We start from the raw sequence: 16,115 nt of genomic DNA on the forward strand, positions 1-16,115 counted from the left end.
AGGCTCCTGAGGTGCTGGAGGGGTATTTTGTCCCAGGAATCACGAATGGCAGCTTCCAGCTTAGGCAGAGAGCTAATGTCCTTCCCTTGGAGACTCTTCTTTACGAGGTACCGGAGGTTTTCAGTCGGGTTGAGGTCTGGGCTATTTCCTGGCCAGTCTGTCATGAATGATACCTCGCAGTCACGAAGCCTATTGGTGACCGATTTGGCCTTGTGAGCAGGTGCACCGTCCTGCTGAAACACTCGTGCACCTGTAAGCTTGAATGAGTCTGGTAAATGATCACACAGAAGCTACAGGTAAACATCTTGATTCACTCTAACATTCTTGGGAAGCACAACAAGCTTCCCCAAACCTTGACCCGAGAAACAAGCCCACACAATGAGTGAATTAGGATGTTTAACTGTGCTTTCTACATACCGTGGGTCAAGTGGGTCACTACCTTTGCGTCGATACACACATGCTTCTCTGTTACAGGTAACACTAAACGTTGCCTCATCAGACCACAACACTGACAACCATTGCTCCTCACCCCAGTTTAGATATTTATTAGCAAAGGCAAGCCTACGAATTCTCTGGCTCTTGGTGAGAAGAGGCTTTTTCACAGGCCTATGACTTGTGTAACCAAGCTCATGCACCCTACGAGACACTGTTCTCACAGACACCTCACCAAACACTTCCAGGTTGCTCTCCTTAATTTTCCTTGCACTCACACGAGGATTAAACTCCACTGCACGTTTTAAAACATTAACAGACCTTGGGGAAGTTTTGCTAGGCCTACCGGACCTCGGTTTCTTTGTGGGAACTTCACCACTGTTTTCCAACCAAAACCGCGCACACCAACGACGCACTGTCAATCGTGCCACACCAACCAATTCACTAATTTCCTTTGTCTGGTGGCCAGCCTCCTTTAGAGCAATGATCTGGGATATGATTTCACTCGATAGTTCACAGGTAGGTGCCATAACAAAGTGGTGAACCCCAAAACACTGCGGGACACTTGGTAAAAAATGGCGCAATTTGAGAGGGACACGCGGCGGAGTTCCTCTCTCTCTCAGGCAGCCCGTGGGCGACTGAGGCGGGAACCAACCAGTGCGTCGGAAGGCCTCAGGCTACCGTGAGGTCATGCCCGCGGCGCAAACTTGTGGCTCAATTTTTACCCCCCAAAATGGATGATTCTTTTTTGGCCATAAGTACTGCGCACCCGGCGGACAACGCTGAATAATTTTGATGAGTACTGTATGTGCAGGAGTAGGTGAGAATGAGAGGGCAAAAGAAGGAGTATGTATAGTTGTGAGTAAAAGATGGAAGAAGAGCATAAGAGAGTATGGATCACTTGGGTCAAGGATTGTGTGGGTAAGATTGAAAGTTGGAATACAAATGTGGGCGATTGTGTGTGTGTATGCGCCAACGCAAGATCGTGCAAGCAGAGTGAGAGAAAAGTTCTGGACAAATGTGGAAGTGTGCATGGAAAAGTTTGGAAGGAATGAGAAAGTGTTTTGATTGGTGATATGAATGGTAAAGTAGGGAATGTGAAGGTAGATGGAATAGTTGGTGAGTGGGGTGTGCCTGCTGAGATAGATGAGAATGGCAGTGCGTTAGTGGACATCTGTGCTGGAAGGGGGTTGGTGATAGCCAATACCCTCTTCAGGCGCAAGATGATCCACAGGTATACATGGCGAGTGATGAGAAGGGTGGGTGGTGAACTGAATGAAAGGAAGGCAATGATTGATTATGTGTGTGTGGATGAAAGGATGGAAAAATGTGTAATGGATGCAAGAGCTTTAGAGGTTGGGGGAGTGGACATTCTGACCACTAATTGGTGGTGGCCAGAATCAAGGTCCAATTAGGATGGAGAAATAGAAGAAGGGAGGGACGGGAAGAAGGAGTATTTGTAAGGAGAGTGGAAAGGTTACAAGAGGATGAGAAAAAGGCAGAGTATAAGCGAGAAGTGGAGGAACGATTGGGCAAATATGAATTGGAGCAGATGGGGGACATGGAAGGTGTGTGCAGGATATTTACAGAAGAAATATGTGCAGCATGTGATGTGGTGTGTGGGATGAAGAGAAGACGGAGGGGTGTGCAAGGAACAGTGTGGTGGAATGAAGAGGTGAGACAGGCTGTGGCACAAAAGAAGAAAGCATACAATGAATGGATGAGAAATAGGGGCGTGGAAGAAGTTGAGAGGCGGAAGAGAGAGTTATATGTAGAAAGAAAGAGAGAGGTGAAAAGATTAGTAATAGAGAGTAAGAAGAGAGCAGATGAGGAATTTGGAAGGAACTTGAGTGTAAAGTGGAGGGACTGTAAGAAAATGATCTGCAATGAGGTGAAAAGAGTAAGACAGGGTGGAAGTGAAGTTAGCAGGGGAGTGAAAGATAAAAATGGTAGATTACTAGTGGAGAAGGGAGAAAAAGTGAGCAGATGGAGAGAACACTTTAAGGAATTGTTGAACATAGAGGATGGAAGTAATGCGAGTATAAATGGCTGGGGAATGGCTGGGAGGAGGAGGGAGGTGAGAAGACAGGAAGAAATCAGTAGGATAGAAGTTGTGGAACCAATGAAGAAAGTTAAATTGGGGAAAGCCCCAGGAAATGATGGAGTGTTTGGTGAAATGCCGAAGTATGGGGGAGAGATAGTAGTAGAATGGATGTGGAAAATGTGCAGATTGGCCTGGGAGGAAGGTAAAGTCCCGGAGGATTGGAAGTCAGGTATAATTATTCCCTTGTATAAAGGAAAAAGGGAAAAAGAAGTGTGTGGTAATCATAGGGGCATCTGTCTTCTTAGTATAATAGGAAAAGTGTATGGTAGGATACTTATTGACAGAGTTGGAGAAGAACAGGGAGGCTTTAGGAAGGGAAGAGGTTGTGTAGATCAGATATTCATTCTTAGATCTTTAGTGGAAAAGTTTCTAGAGAAGGGAAAGAAGTTGTATGCGGCTTTCATGGATTTGGAGAAAGCATATGACAGCGTGGATAGACAAGGATTGTGGAAAGTATTAAGAATATATGGAGTAGATGGGAAGTTGTTGAATGATGTGAAGAGTATGTATGATGGTGCTAAGGCTGCAGTTCATGTGGATGGTGAACTGAGTGAATTTTTCTCTTTGAAGGTTGGGTTGAAACAGGGATGTCATGTCTCCATGGTTGTTCAATCTGTACATGGATGGGGTAATAAAAGAGGTACAAGGTAGGGCAGTGGATGTCGGAGTGGTCCTGGTGAGAGAGGGTAGAGTTTGGAAACTCCCTGTACTGTTGTTTGCAGATGATACTGTGTTGTTGAGTGAAGACGAAGGAGAGCTGCAAGGCTTGGTGGATGAGTTTGAGAGAGTGTGTAAGAAACGGAATCTAAAGGTGAATGTAGGGAAGAGTAAAGTGATGGTCTTTGAGAGAGGTGAAGTCAGTGAATGTACAGCGAGGTTGGATGGTGAGGAATTGGAAAATGTGAGAGTGTTTAAGTACTTGGGTAGTGTGATGAGTAAGGATGGAGGTTTGGAGGGTGAAGTGCTTGAAAGGGTACAGCAGGGAAGAAAGGTTACTGGTTCCTTGAAAGCACTGATAAGAAGCAGGGAAGTGAGCATGGAAGTGAAAAAGTTACTACATGACAGTATTGTGATACCAACTCTAACGTATGGAAGTGAAGCTTGGATGTTGCTGGAAGGACATAAGTCAAGAGTGAGAGCAGTGGAAATGAATTATTTAAGAGGAGCCTGTGGAGTGACATGGAGAGACAGACTGACAAATGAGAGTATAAAGGAACATTGTGGTGTGGATGTGGATGTGATAGGAAGCGTTAGGAGGAATACACTGAGGTGGTTTGGCCATGTGGAGAGGATGGAGGGCGAAAGACTGATGAAGAGAGTGTAAGTGAGTGAGGTGGAGGGGAGAAGAGGGAGGGGGAGGCCGAGGATGAGATGGAGGGATGGGGTGGAGAGGTATATGAGAGAGGGGGGGGTGAGTTAAGAGTGGGGCAGTGAAATGGCAGGGGACAGGGCGACGTGGAGGCGATTTGTTTGTGGTCACCCCGAACGGGATTGAGGCGTCTGGCAATAGATAGATAGATAGGTTTAGTGGTGAGAGGCACCAGTTGGGTGTAAAGTCATCATCAGTGTTCTCAGGAGGTTTTAACAAGTTCTTACAAAATGCAGTTTTCCAGGTTTGTTAATTATCGCCAGAAATATATATATATATATATTTTTTGGTGCATTTTTCATACTGTTATTAACCCCCTGACTGCGGTTACGGTGGTGAGAGCGATCTCCTTGTTGTGGCAATCCACACAAAATTTACCCATTTTCAGTGCAATGATTTTCATATTAATACGCAATGTAAACAAAAAATAAAGCATGCACTAGAAAGCAAGACCTTTCATTTTACCTTTGAGCATCAGTGAATGTTTAGATGCTCCTATGATGCCATACAGAGAGGTGGAAGCAATGCCATTTCCAGTGTTTTATTTGCATCGTTGTAGCCGTCTGTCATGCACCAACACCCACACCACTGCTCACCACGCTTTTTTCCCGACCACGCACCACTATACACATCACTTTTTTTTGCATTATCTTGAATGGTTCACTTTGCACTTCAAAATCATTATTTTGCAAAGATTATGAAATAAAATAGTGTAATAGTAATCTGTAAAAAACTACTCAGTAATAGCAAATGATGCTAAACTCAGTGAAAGACATTTACATAGCCTACACCAGACACTTTCATTTCCCTTATATTTTAGTCCCTTATTTATTTCTGTCCTTTATTTACATTTGTTCACTCACTTTTCTAGAGAGGCTACAAGTTGACAACTTTGTGAGTCACGGTGGTGTAACATATTTGGGTTGGCATCACTTGAAATGTTGTGTGCTGGCTTGTTTTTTCAGAGGTTTTACAGTATATTCCACACTTGAATCACTGGAATCGCTGTCCCTAGGAGGTGCATGCTTCCTTTTCTGTGGAATACGACCTCTACCACCTCTTTTCTTGGTAACACCAAATAAAGTTGAGAGCTGGGGGAAACTCAACGTACAACCTGTAGACGCCATGACTTCCTGAAGGAAACTGGGCTCACGTGGTTACGTAGTGCATGATGTGGCGTGGAGGATGCTAAAAGGACGACCTGGCAACCCCAAGCGTGGGCGGATGAATACACAAAGTACTTGCATCAAAATACAGAGCGCAACTCTTGAAATTGATTCGTAGATTTTAAAAGGAACATCGCAGCCTGTCGATCAAACCTTTTAAAAGGAATGTCGCAGCCAAGGGGTTAACTCTAATTTGGTTTTGAAGTACAGTATATAGTAACTATATTGAGGTAAGATAAAAGCATGGTGCTGGATGGAGATGCCTTCAGGTGGTGACACTGATATAACTGGTCTGCCTGTTTAGAGCCATCCAAACATCTGTCACTTCCCTCCCTATCCTCTGAAAGGGGGTATAATGGACTGCATGAGAAAGGCAGCTTCAGCCTGCAGTCCACCAGGTTCATGTGTAGATGTGCATGGGACTAAAACACAAAAGTATGCAGCCTAATATCATGAACTGTTATGAATGGGGCCACCGAATTTGTGTGCATTAAGTCCCCGAGAGACAATTGGCATATCTTGTCATGTGATGTCAATCATATACCCATAATCTCTTCACTTATGACACTTTGTTTATAGTTTATTCTTGCTATATCCCAATAGTTTGATTCATCTTAGCAAAGATTTTAAAACTGCAGGGATTAGATGAAAACATCCCTAACTTCTTCACTTTGAGAGGTCTTCCTTAAACTGAATAAAATTGTATGGTATTAGCTGTGATATAATGAAGAGGTTAAATGTTGTGGACTATTGGTAGCCTAGCATTGAGTCCCTACACCTTGCAATGGGTGGTATAGGACTGACTGTTACTTCTGTATTTTTTACCCATACTGTTTGACATCTGTTTTATTTAGCCCCTTATGTCCTATGACATTTTTGTTTTGTTTATTCATGCTACCTCCAGACATTTTTGTTTAAACTTAAGAAAGACCTTTTGTACTGAAGGGATTAATGAAGGCTATATCTAACCCTCCATTTGGAAGCCTCTCACCAGAGCTTAATAACGTCATTCGGGGAAAGCAGAGCACAAAATGCTGTTGTTGTAGAGGGGTTGATTTTCACCATAATCAGACAGTGTGATTTAGATTAGGAGAGCTTTCCATTTGTGGAGGGATTTTTGAAGGCCATGTATAATTCCTTCAGTTCAGAAAGTGTAATCTTAGCTAAATGTAATTTTTTGGAGATAGCAGAAATAAAGTGGAAGATAATATCATATTGAAAGGGCCAAGCTGTACTGCATTCACTTTATGCTAATATGCTGTATTTAAAATTTTCTCATGTCTTACGGTTTCTTGATTTAATTTCAATATTAGGATGATTGTTTTAACATTTTTTCTTGGGGGGGAAAAAATGATTTAATTAAACCTAACCCCTTCAATTCAGTTATGTGTTTTGGTTCATTCATGCAACTTCAAGATTACTTATTCATTATTTATTATTTATTTATTTATTTATTTACGGAAGTGGTGAAGTGGGCAGTGAGAAAGCTTGGGATCGAGGAGTGGCAGATTAGAGTGGTTATGGCTATGTATGTGGGTGCTCGCACCCAGGTGAGAGTAAATGGAGATCTGAGTGATGAGTTTTTCATGATTGTTGGTGTGCATCAGGGGTTAGTCTGGAGCCCTTGTTGTTTATCATGGTGGTTGAAGCCCTTTCAAGTGACTTCAGAAATGGACTTCCATGGGAGATATTGTTATGCCAATGATTTGGTGTTGATTGCAGAGAATGAAAGTGGGGTGGAGGAAAGATTTAGGAAGTGGAGAGATAGTATGAGACACAAGGACTTGAGAGTAAATACAGATAAAACAATGGTGATGGTATCAAGGGTTGGTCACATTACCGTCAGAGAAAAGGGAGAGTGGCATTGTGTGGTTTGCTACAAGGGCGTGGGAAGTAATTCCATCTTGTGCAGTGATTGTGATAAGTGGGTGCATAAGAGATGTAGTGGTATTAGAGGTAGACTGCGAGATAATGCTGATTTCATGTGTGTGGTGTCAGGGAGAGCATGTGGGTATGGTCAGGCATGAAAGGATTGATCTTGCTGGTCAGTCTCTCAAGTGTGTGGAAGTTTTGTTACATGCGAGACATGTTATGGGCTGGAAGTGGGGCTGGAGCTAGCTCTGTGTTTAAAGTGAGGCATGGTTGGTTGAAGCTCAGAAAGCTGTTGCCTTTCCTGACATTAAGAGGTCTCTCCCTCCGTGCTAAGTGATCTTTGTATGTGGCATGTGTTAGGAATGTAATGCCGTAGTGAAGCCTGGGAAGCAAAGGAAGAAAGGAAGCGGATACTGCAGGCTCAAACATACTGAAGTGACAGTAATTAGGTGGATGTGCAGTGTGTCCTTGAATGCGAGGCCTGGGAGAGCTGAGTCTATGTTGGAAGAGTTGAGACGAAGGATGGGACTGGAATGTAATGGTGTTGTGATGAGGAGAGGTAGGTTGAGATGGTTTGGGCATGTGGAGAGGATGGGGGATGTTAATTGGGTGCAGAAGGTGAGAAATATTAATGTTGGGGGTAGAGTTGCAAGAAGCAGACTGACAGAGACCTGGGACAAGGTCATGGAGTGTGACCTCAGGGATAAGTGACTGAGTAGGGCGGCTGCCAGAGATAGAGCAACATGGAGAGCCGCGATTGGGTGACCTAGGCCAATGCATTAAAGCATGTTGGAGCTTTTATAAATGAAACAAATTAAACGTTTTATTTATTATAGTTAAGGGGAACCTGCTGTGTTGAAGGTGTAAATGAAGGCAGTGTTTAACCCCTCTAATTTGAAAGACTCCTAAACCAAATATAATTGTTTGGAAGTAGCATGAATATAACACTTGCATCACTGAATTTTAGGGATTGAGACTTGGTAACTAGAAGGGTTAGATGTAGCCCACATTGATCCCTTCACGTTTGGCAGTCTCGCAAAAGATGAATGAATTCTTCTGTTTGTAGGAAGACTAGACTAAAAGAAAAAAAAATGTCTTGCAGCCAAAGGCGATTAATGTTTTCTTTGTCCAACTTTTTCCTTGTGTTAATGTTGTCTCTTTTCTAACACAAGGAGAAAGAAGAGGGGAAATCAAGAAAGACAGAAGATGAAGATGAAGATAAAGAAAAGCATGAGATGGAAGAGAAATCAGATGATGATGAGGCAGAGGAAGAGCAGCTGGAGGAAGAGGAGGAGGAAGAGAATAAGGAGGAATCTGAAGGGGAGGAGGAAGAGGAAGCAGCTAGAGAGGAGATAGATGAAGATGAGAAGAGGTCTGTGAAGAAGCCAAGACTGGGAGAGCAGGAGGAAGAGGAAGTGGACCCATACAAAATAGATGAAGACTTAGACTATGATGAGGAAGATGACGAAGACATGGATTCAGAGGACATGGAAAGAGAATTCAAGGAGATTGTGAGTTCATTAGGGGACAGGAAGAGAGAATTCAGTCTGAGTGTGAATTTATTTAGGATTAACCTGTTCATCACACAGCTATCTCTCACAGTCTGTCTATCTATTGCCAGATGCCTCAATCCTGTTTGGGGTGGCCACAAACAAATCGCCTCCACGTCGTCCTGTCCCCCGCCATTTCACTGCCCTGCTCCCAACTCACCCCCCCCTCTCTCATATACCTCTCCACCCCATCCCTCCATCTCATCCTCAGCCTCCCCCTCCCTTTTCCCCCCTCCACCTCACTCACATACACTCTCTTCGTCAGTCTTTCACCCTCCATCCTCTCCACATGGCCAAACCACCTCATTGTGTTCCTCATAACACTTCCTATCACATTCACATCCACACCACAACGCTCCTTTATATCCTCATTCGTCAGCCTGTCTCTCCATGTGACTGCACAGGCTCCTCTTAAATAACTCATTTCCACTGCTCTCACTCTTGACTTGTGTCCTTCGAACAATATCCAAGCTTCACTTCCATACGTTAGAGTTGGTATCACAATACTGTCATGTAGTAACTTTTTCACTTCCATGCTCACTTCCTTGTTTCTTATCACTGCTTTCAAAGAACCAGCAACCCTTCTTCCCTGCTGCACCCTTTCAAGCACTTCACCCTCCAAACCTCCATCCTTACTCATCACACTACCCAAGTACTTAAACATACATTTTCCAATTCCTCACCATCCAACCTCGCTGTACATTCACTGACTTCACCTCTCTCAAAGACCATCACTTTACTCTTCCCTACATTCACCTTTAGATTCCGTTTCTTGCACACTCTCCCAAACTCATCCACCAAGCCTTGCAGCTCCCTTTCGTCTTCACTTAACAACACAGTATCATCTGCAAACAACAGTACAGGGAGTTTCCAAACACTATCTTCTCTCACCAGGGCCACTCCAACATCCACTACCCTACCTTGTACCTCTTTTATTACCCCATCCATGAACAGATTGAACAACCATGGAGACATGACACATCCCTGTTTCAACCCAACCTCTAAAGAGAAAAATTCACTTAGTTCACTATCCACACGCACTGCAGCCTTAGCACCATCATACATACTCTTCACAGCATTTAACAACTTTCCATCTACTCCATATATTCTTAATACTTTCCACAATCATTGTCTATCCACCCTGTCATATGCTTTCTCCAAATCCATGAAAGCCGCACACAACTTCTTTCCCTTCTCTAGAAACTTTTCCACTAAAGATCTAAGAATGAATATCTGATCTACACAGCCTCTTCCCTTCCTAAAGCCTCCCTGTTCTTCTCCAACTGATTCCTCTGTTCTTTCTCTAACTCTGTCAATAAGTATCCTACCATACACTTTTCCTATTATACTAAGAAGACAAATGCCCCTATGATTACCACACACTTCTTTTTCCCCTTTTCCTTTGTACAAGGGAATAATTATACCTGACTTCCAATCCTCCGGGACTCTACCTTCCTCCCAGGCCAGTCTGCACATCTTCCACATCCATTCTACTACTATCTCTCCCCCATGCTTCAGCATTTCACCACAGACTCTGTCAATTCCTGGGGCTTTCCCCAGTTTAAACTTTCTTCATTGATTTCACAACTTCTATCCTACTGATTTCTTCCTGTCTTCTCACCTCCCTCCTTCTCCCAGCCATTCCCCAGCCACTTATACTCGCATTACTTCCATCCTGTATGTTCAACAATTCCTTAAAGTGTTCTCTACAAGCTGAGTAAAATTGTAAAATCATTCAGCATTGGACTGAAACCAATACATATGGATCACCAGGTTTTAAAGGTGGCCCACTATCCAGTCAACCACAGGGCATGCACAATGAAGCAACTAGAGAACAATATTGGGTGCTTCAGTGTTCATTCGTTATCATCATCGTCATTAATACCTCTTCCCACAATTGGTTAGGGTGAGGTATGGTCGATAGAGCCAGAAAAACTTCTGATAGAAGGGAAACTAACTAAAATCTCCCCATTTGACTGGACTTCACTCTTATTCACTCACCATTCAATCCTCCAGAATGTAAAGGCTCATATATTCACTCTTAAGTGCTTCATACAGTACCACCCATCAGTTAGAGTTAATCTGACTACTAGCACTTCTCCAGGAGAGAACAAGGGTACCAAACCTGTGTCAAACACTTCTTAGTACAAAATTCTTCCAACCAGCTCGATAGACTATCATCATCATTTTCCATACCTTGCTTTCGCTCACATTCATTTACCATATCTCTGCACCTTGGCCTACCCTGCCTCCTCCTATCCCACATACTTCTACTTTCACACTTCATCATCATCATCATCATCATCATCATCATCATCCAATCCTACATTGTCTCATGAGGAATGTAGGAGCCTGGGGCTAGGCAAGTTGGTCCTGACATTTAAGATGCGAGTGACCAGCCTCACTCATCTCTGAGTGGCATTACGTGAGCAATAAACCCCAACCATCCCTTGGATGTAAACCTTCACCAGCTCAATCTGATTGGAGTGCCGTTATTACCCACTAAACCACCAGGTGCCAAAATATGGTTATATGGTTACCACCCAGCATAGTAAATGGTTCCCTGGTGTACAGAAAACCATTTGGCTTGTCACTCAGTGTAGAGTCACCCACAGACAGAAGGAATAGGAAAGAGTTAAGGAAAGACAGTAGAGGGAGTGTAAAGTCACCTGTAGGCAGAAGGATGAGTACTCCTTTTCATCACACTATTCAATGCACATGACCATACCATCTAAGGACATTCCCTTCAACTCGGGTGCCAACAGAATCACATTTTTCATGATTCACTTTCTTCCTTATCCTGTCCACGCTCCACATAGATTCCTCAACAGCCCCTTTTTCAATGCTCTTGGCATTATTTTAATGCCACACAATACACTGAGCCAATTTTTTATAGATGCTTTCATGAGTGTGGCCTAAATCAATTTGTAGACTGGCTTGAATTGATCTAAAAGAACCTGAAATGTCTTGAACATACTGAACTTAACTGAAGTAACTTTAGACTTGTTGAAAATGGTAAAGTAAGCACTAGAAGTAACACCTATTCCTTATTACAGTATTTAGTGTCTGTGTGGCTCTTCATTTAGTATCTTATTTATTTATAGGCATTTTTTCCAATGCAAGTTACCAGTTGCTTTATATAATTACTGCATCATGCCCAGTTTCCACAGATAATGAAAGATGGTGACATGGCCAACTGGTTCATTGTGAATTTTTCAGAGCATATATAAGGGTAGGGACAAAGGGGTAGGTAAGCTCCCAGTTTTGACAAACAAAATGCTGTTGAATGTGTTCTGTAGCATGGCATGCAGGCTAACCATGTAAAATGTTCACAGCTCTTCCATAAATGACTGTCAGAAATTGGTGGTTTGCACACAATATCATCTTCTCATTTATAATACACTGTAATTTTTTTGTCAGGCTTCTTGTAATCCCCCTATAATTATGGTATGACCTCTCTTTGATAGGGATTTTCTGTTGGCCATGTAACATAAGTTATTTGTGGTAGATGGAGTATAGAACATTAACTCTCATTTCTGCCCAGGAGAAAGCTTGCATGGAAGAAATTGGAGAGGATCTGGATCTAGAGACAAAGATTAGATTGACAGACAAATCAGAGGACAGCACAAAGTGAGTACTTTTGTGGTTTAAACCATCTCTCTGTGTGATGCATCATGTAATTTAATTCTAATCATATGATGGCAACAAGCATGTCTTAATAAGCCTATTAGTGTATTATAGTGATGAACTTAAATGAGACTATTTCTAACCCCTTAATAATGAGGAGGCTCTTCTTAGCTTAATAATACCTTCCTGGAGCAACAAGAATAAAATTAAGAAAGACTTCATGGCAGTAAAGGGGTTAGCAAAAGTTTCTCTGCATTCAGAGCTCTAAATTCTGACATGCATGGAACCAGAAGATTTTGAATTTTGGTTATTATTTGTACCCGTATTATTACCTCTTATAGAAGTTGCGGTGGAAAGAAATATGAAAGTGTGAAGGATGTACCAGGTAAGTGGTAGATTATTAACCTATGGAGATGAAGTAAGGACCAGATGGGAAGAATATTTTGAAAGCCTGATGAATGGGAATAGAGAGGGCAGAAAACATGATTGGTTTTGGGGGTGTGCGGAGAAGGAATGCAGTACAATAGAGTTGCGATTTAAGACCAGAAGAAAACGAGCTTACATGGACATTTAATTTCTTCCATAATTACTTAATAGCACAGTAATATCACTTAATTGCCCGACAGAAACTGTGTGGGAAGTGGGTGCATTTAGGTATTGGATTTCCAGATAACTGCTTTTGTTTACAACACATATGTTATGCTTTTTTCGGTCGCTGATTGGCTTCCTCGACCCACGTGACCCATGTCCCATACCACCTTCCACAGCCTGCCTCGGTGTTGTGTGGATGGTCACAGTGACGAGAAATGTATATTTGCTTATTTCCTTGCTCCTCATTTCCTCTTAGAACTCTGAGCATGTGATGCCAAACTACCTTTAGTTATGCCTAAGCACCCTGAAAGTGCTATGAGCACAAGAAAGGCATTTATTTCAAAGGAAAATGTAAAATTGTTGGATGAAGTGGCGTGTGGTGTGGGAGCTTAACCCGCCACATGCCAGCAGACCCTCATGGAGCAGTGGTGCTGGCCTATTTTCAAATTCCCCCCCCCCCCTTTTTTTTTTTTTTTTTTTTTTTTTTTTTTTTTAAGGTTAGAAATTATGAGAAAACATGGAGAACAACCATAAAAGTACTCACAGAAGCCATTTTGGTCGATTTTGAGGTCGATTCTCCCTGAGCAGGTGGCTGAAAACTTATGAGTAATGCCCGTAGACTTCATCACCTGCCGTCACCACAGAGCGAGAGGAGGCAGAATCTTTGCATTTTCTTCATCGGTAACTATGCTATTCGAGCCAAGGACACTCTTGTTGGGTATATAAATGATATAGGAGGTGTCCCCAAGCATAGTTATGTACGTTGGCGCATTATGACGCGTGAGTGAGTTGGATTGCCCATATAACGTTCGTAATGGTTCTTATGCTACGTTTCTGAGGTAGAAAGTCTGTGCCTACACGTATTATACTGTATATTATATTTGTTTTCCGCATCATAATTCTTTTCATAGTTTACTCACACTAGGTGTTTTTTCTCGCACACACCGCACTACCATTCTCTTTTCTCGCACGGCAAGATAATCACGCCGTGTCATTTCACTTAGTATATATATTTTCTAGCACATGCACACATACATATGTAACTTATTTTACTTCACTTACTATTATAATATCACTAACACTACTTTCTTATCATATTACAGTTATGAGATAAATATCTTTACGTATTATTTACAGTTACAGTAAACCCTCTCTAATTCGAACCCAAATTAAATCGGATATTGGTTAATTCGGATCTTTTTGACTGCCAGACAAATACTTTTAACCTGTACCACCCCAGGCATATTTGCAATTTTATACCCACCCACTCCCGGACCAAAAACGGGAAAAAATTTTATTGCATAAAACAATCCGAAAGGACAAATAAATCAAGGAAGAGCAAAAAAAAGTACTCCTTATCGGAGAAGTAAGTGCAGGATGGCCGTCCATCGTGTTTCTAGCCCAGTTTCCCAGGCCGTGAACTACGTTTTCCCACCCAGCTGGGCAGGATGAGAGAGAATGGGGGAGGGGAATGGGGGAATCCCCATTCTCAATATCCTTCTCCACTGGCTCATATTCCTCCCCAGAAGAGTCGTCCAGGTCTTCCTCTTCTATAGAATCACTAAATGAAGGGACAGAGGGTCCATGTGACTGTTTCAACTGCCTCCTTCAGCCCAACGAGGCGGAAAAATGGCGTGACTTCCGCGACATTCTAATGCTGTGACGGACAGTGGCACACTGATGTTATCCAGCCATGGACCACCAAACTCAGTGCTACAAGTGCTTGTGCACAATTTTGCCAATACATTAAGCTACTCCTGAGCAAAAAATTAGCTAGATTGAAGCAGTTAGAGACACGCTACAGTGCCCAAATTTTGCTGTCAGCACCACTGTCTAAGTAATATACAGTAGGATGACTTCATGAGGATGATGTCACATGGCCGTCCATAGAAAACGAAAAGTAAAGGGATAACTCAAGTATGACAAGTATACCTTGTTCACTAAGCTCTGCTGGCTAGAGCCAAGAAACGTTTGAATTAAGGCTGCTTATTGGTTTATGTAACACTGAGGAACGTGGTAAATCTACAGCTCTTCTTATTTGAACACATATATTTGTAAACTGCTTGTAATATAAGCAACCAGTTTAAATATGGAATAATTTCCAAAGCAAAAGTGGTCAAAGTTAGCTTTAAAAGTTTACCATTATCAAAGAAAATTAAAGTTGATTATAAAGTTTAATAAAACGGTGAGTGACATTTGAAGTAATGCAAGCATGTAGTTTAGCACAACATGCGGACAGTAGGCCTACGTGTACACAGTGGTTGGATAATATTCTTCAAACGTCACTCATCGTCTTATAAAACTTTATAATCTTTAATTTTCTTTTGATACAGGTAAACTTTTGAATTTAATTTTGGCCTCTTTAGCTTCGGAAATTATTCCATATTTAAATTGACATGTCTTCAAATGCTGCACGTCTGAAATTCCCACACGAGTGAGAAGAGACTGATGGGACACACGTCTGCTCCCCACTGCTGCCCTGAGCCAACTGAAGGCTGCGGGACCCCGTGATGTCATGTGCAGACTGCCCCCAAATTTGAACCAAGCGTTAGACGACTGTATGTTACTTAGACTGTGGTCGGCACCATCATGTTGCTGGGATTACTCGAGACGTTTTATACCGTTGGCACCATGCCGACAGCGGGATTGTACAGGTTAATTTGGATAGAAATACAAATTAAGCGAGACAAGTCTGAACAAGGGTTCCAGTTGGGGAATTCCTCGCCACACTGCTCAGTTCAGCCTAAGTCTCTCTCCGCAGCAGACGTGCTCTGAGTGGTCTCCATCGTAAAACGTGACATATATTTACATGTCATATAGGGGGTTAGGTTCTAGGAGGCTAATATTTTTTGTTAAAAATATATTTTAAGATAGGTTACTATAAATATGTCTGCTGTAAGACACCCAAGACAGTGTGTTTACATACGATGTCGCTGACTGGACACATCAGTGCACTCTAACTTAACTTGACCAACTAGCTTTGCCCCCTAATACTCCCCATTAAAATTTTATCCACCAAGGATTGCCACTAAGCCCTTTAAAAGTCCTCATTACCAATCAAGAAAAAACTTCTGACCTAACCAACACAGTAATGGCCACCCATCTTCATGCAGGAACCACTTTCGGCTCACTCATTAAAAAAAAAAAAAAAATGCATTGTGAAACTATTTTTGAGTCATTAGTCATCAACAATAAAGGAAAAAAAAACTATACTGAAGTCGTCAGCATGGAGTAATTGCGTACTTCTCACATCTCAGATACAAACGAATGAGGTAATTGTGAATAAAACACAAGTCAGCCAAGCAGTATAATTTGTATGACAGTATGATTCACAAGAACTGAACTCGCATAATTATCTTGCCCAACTATTTACGTCAACACGTAGTGTCTTCACATACCATAAG

The 16,115-nt window shown here is 42.2% G+C and overlaps 1 protein-coding gene across 2 annotated transcripts in view; it reads left to right on the forward strand.

Annotated features, from left to right (window-relative positions):
• LOC145407010 (uncharacterized) overlaps positions 1-16,115 on the forward strand; it is a 198,544-nt gene that overhangs the window by 169,908 nt on the left and 12,521 nt on the right. For both annotated transcript variants that reach the window (XM_080278023.1, XM_080278024.1), the window contains exons 12-13: positions 8,116-8,454; positions 12,038-12,123. In XM_080278023.1, the coding sequence (XP_080134149.1) occupies positions 8,116-8,454; positions 12,038-12,123 (425 nt within the window). The remainder of the gene's footprint in view (positions 1-8,115; positions 8,455-12,037; positions 12,124-16,115) is intronic.

This window comes from Coenobita brevimanus, chromosome 72 (assembly GCF_032717465.1).
Source record: "Coenobita brevimanus isolate Jiangsu-jjx chromosome 72, ASM3271746v2, whole genome shotgun sequence".
Classification (NCBI taxonomy): domain Eukaryota; kingdom Metazoa; phylum Arthropoda; class Malacostraca; order Decapoda; family Coenobitidae; genus Coenobita; species Coenobita brevimanus.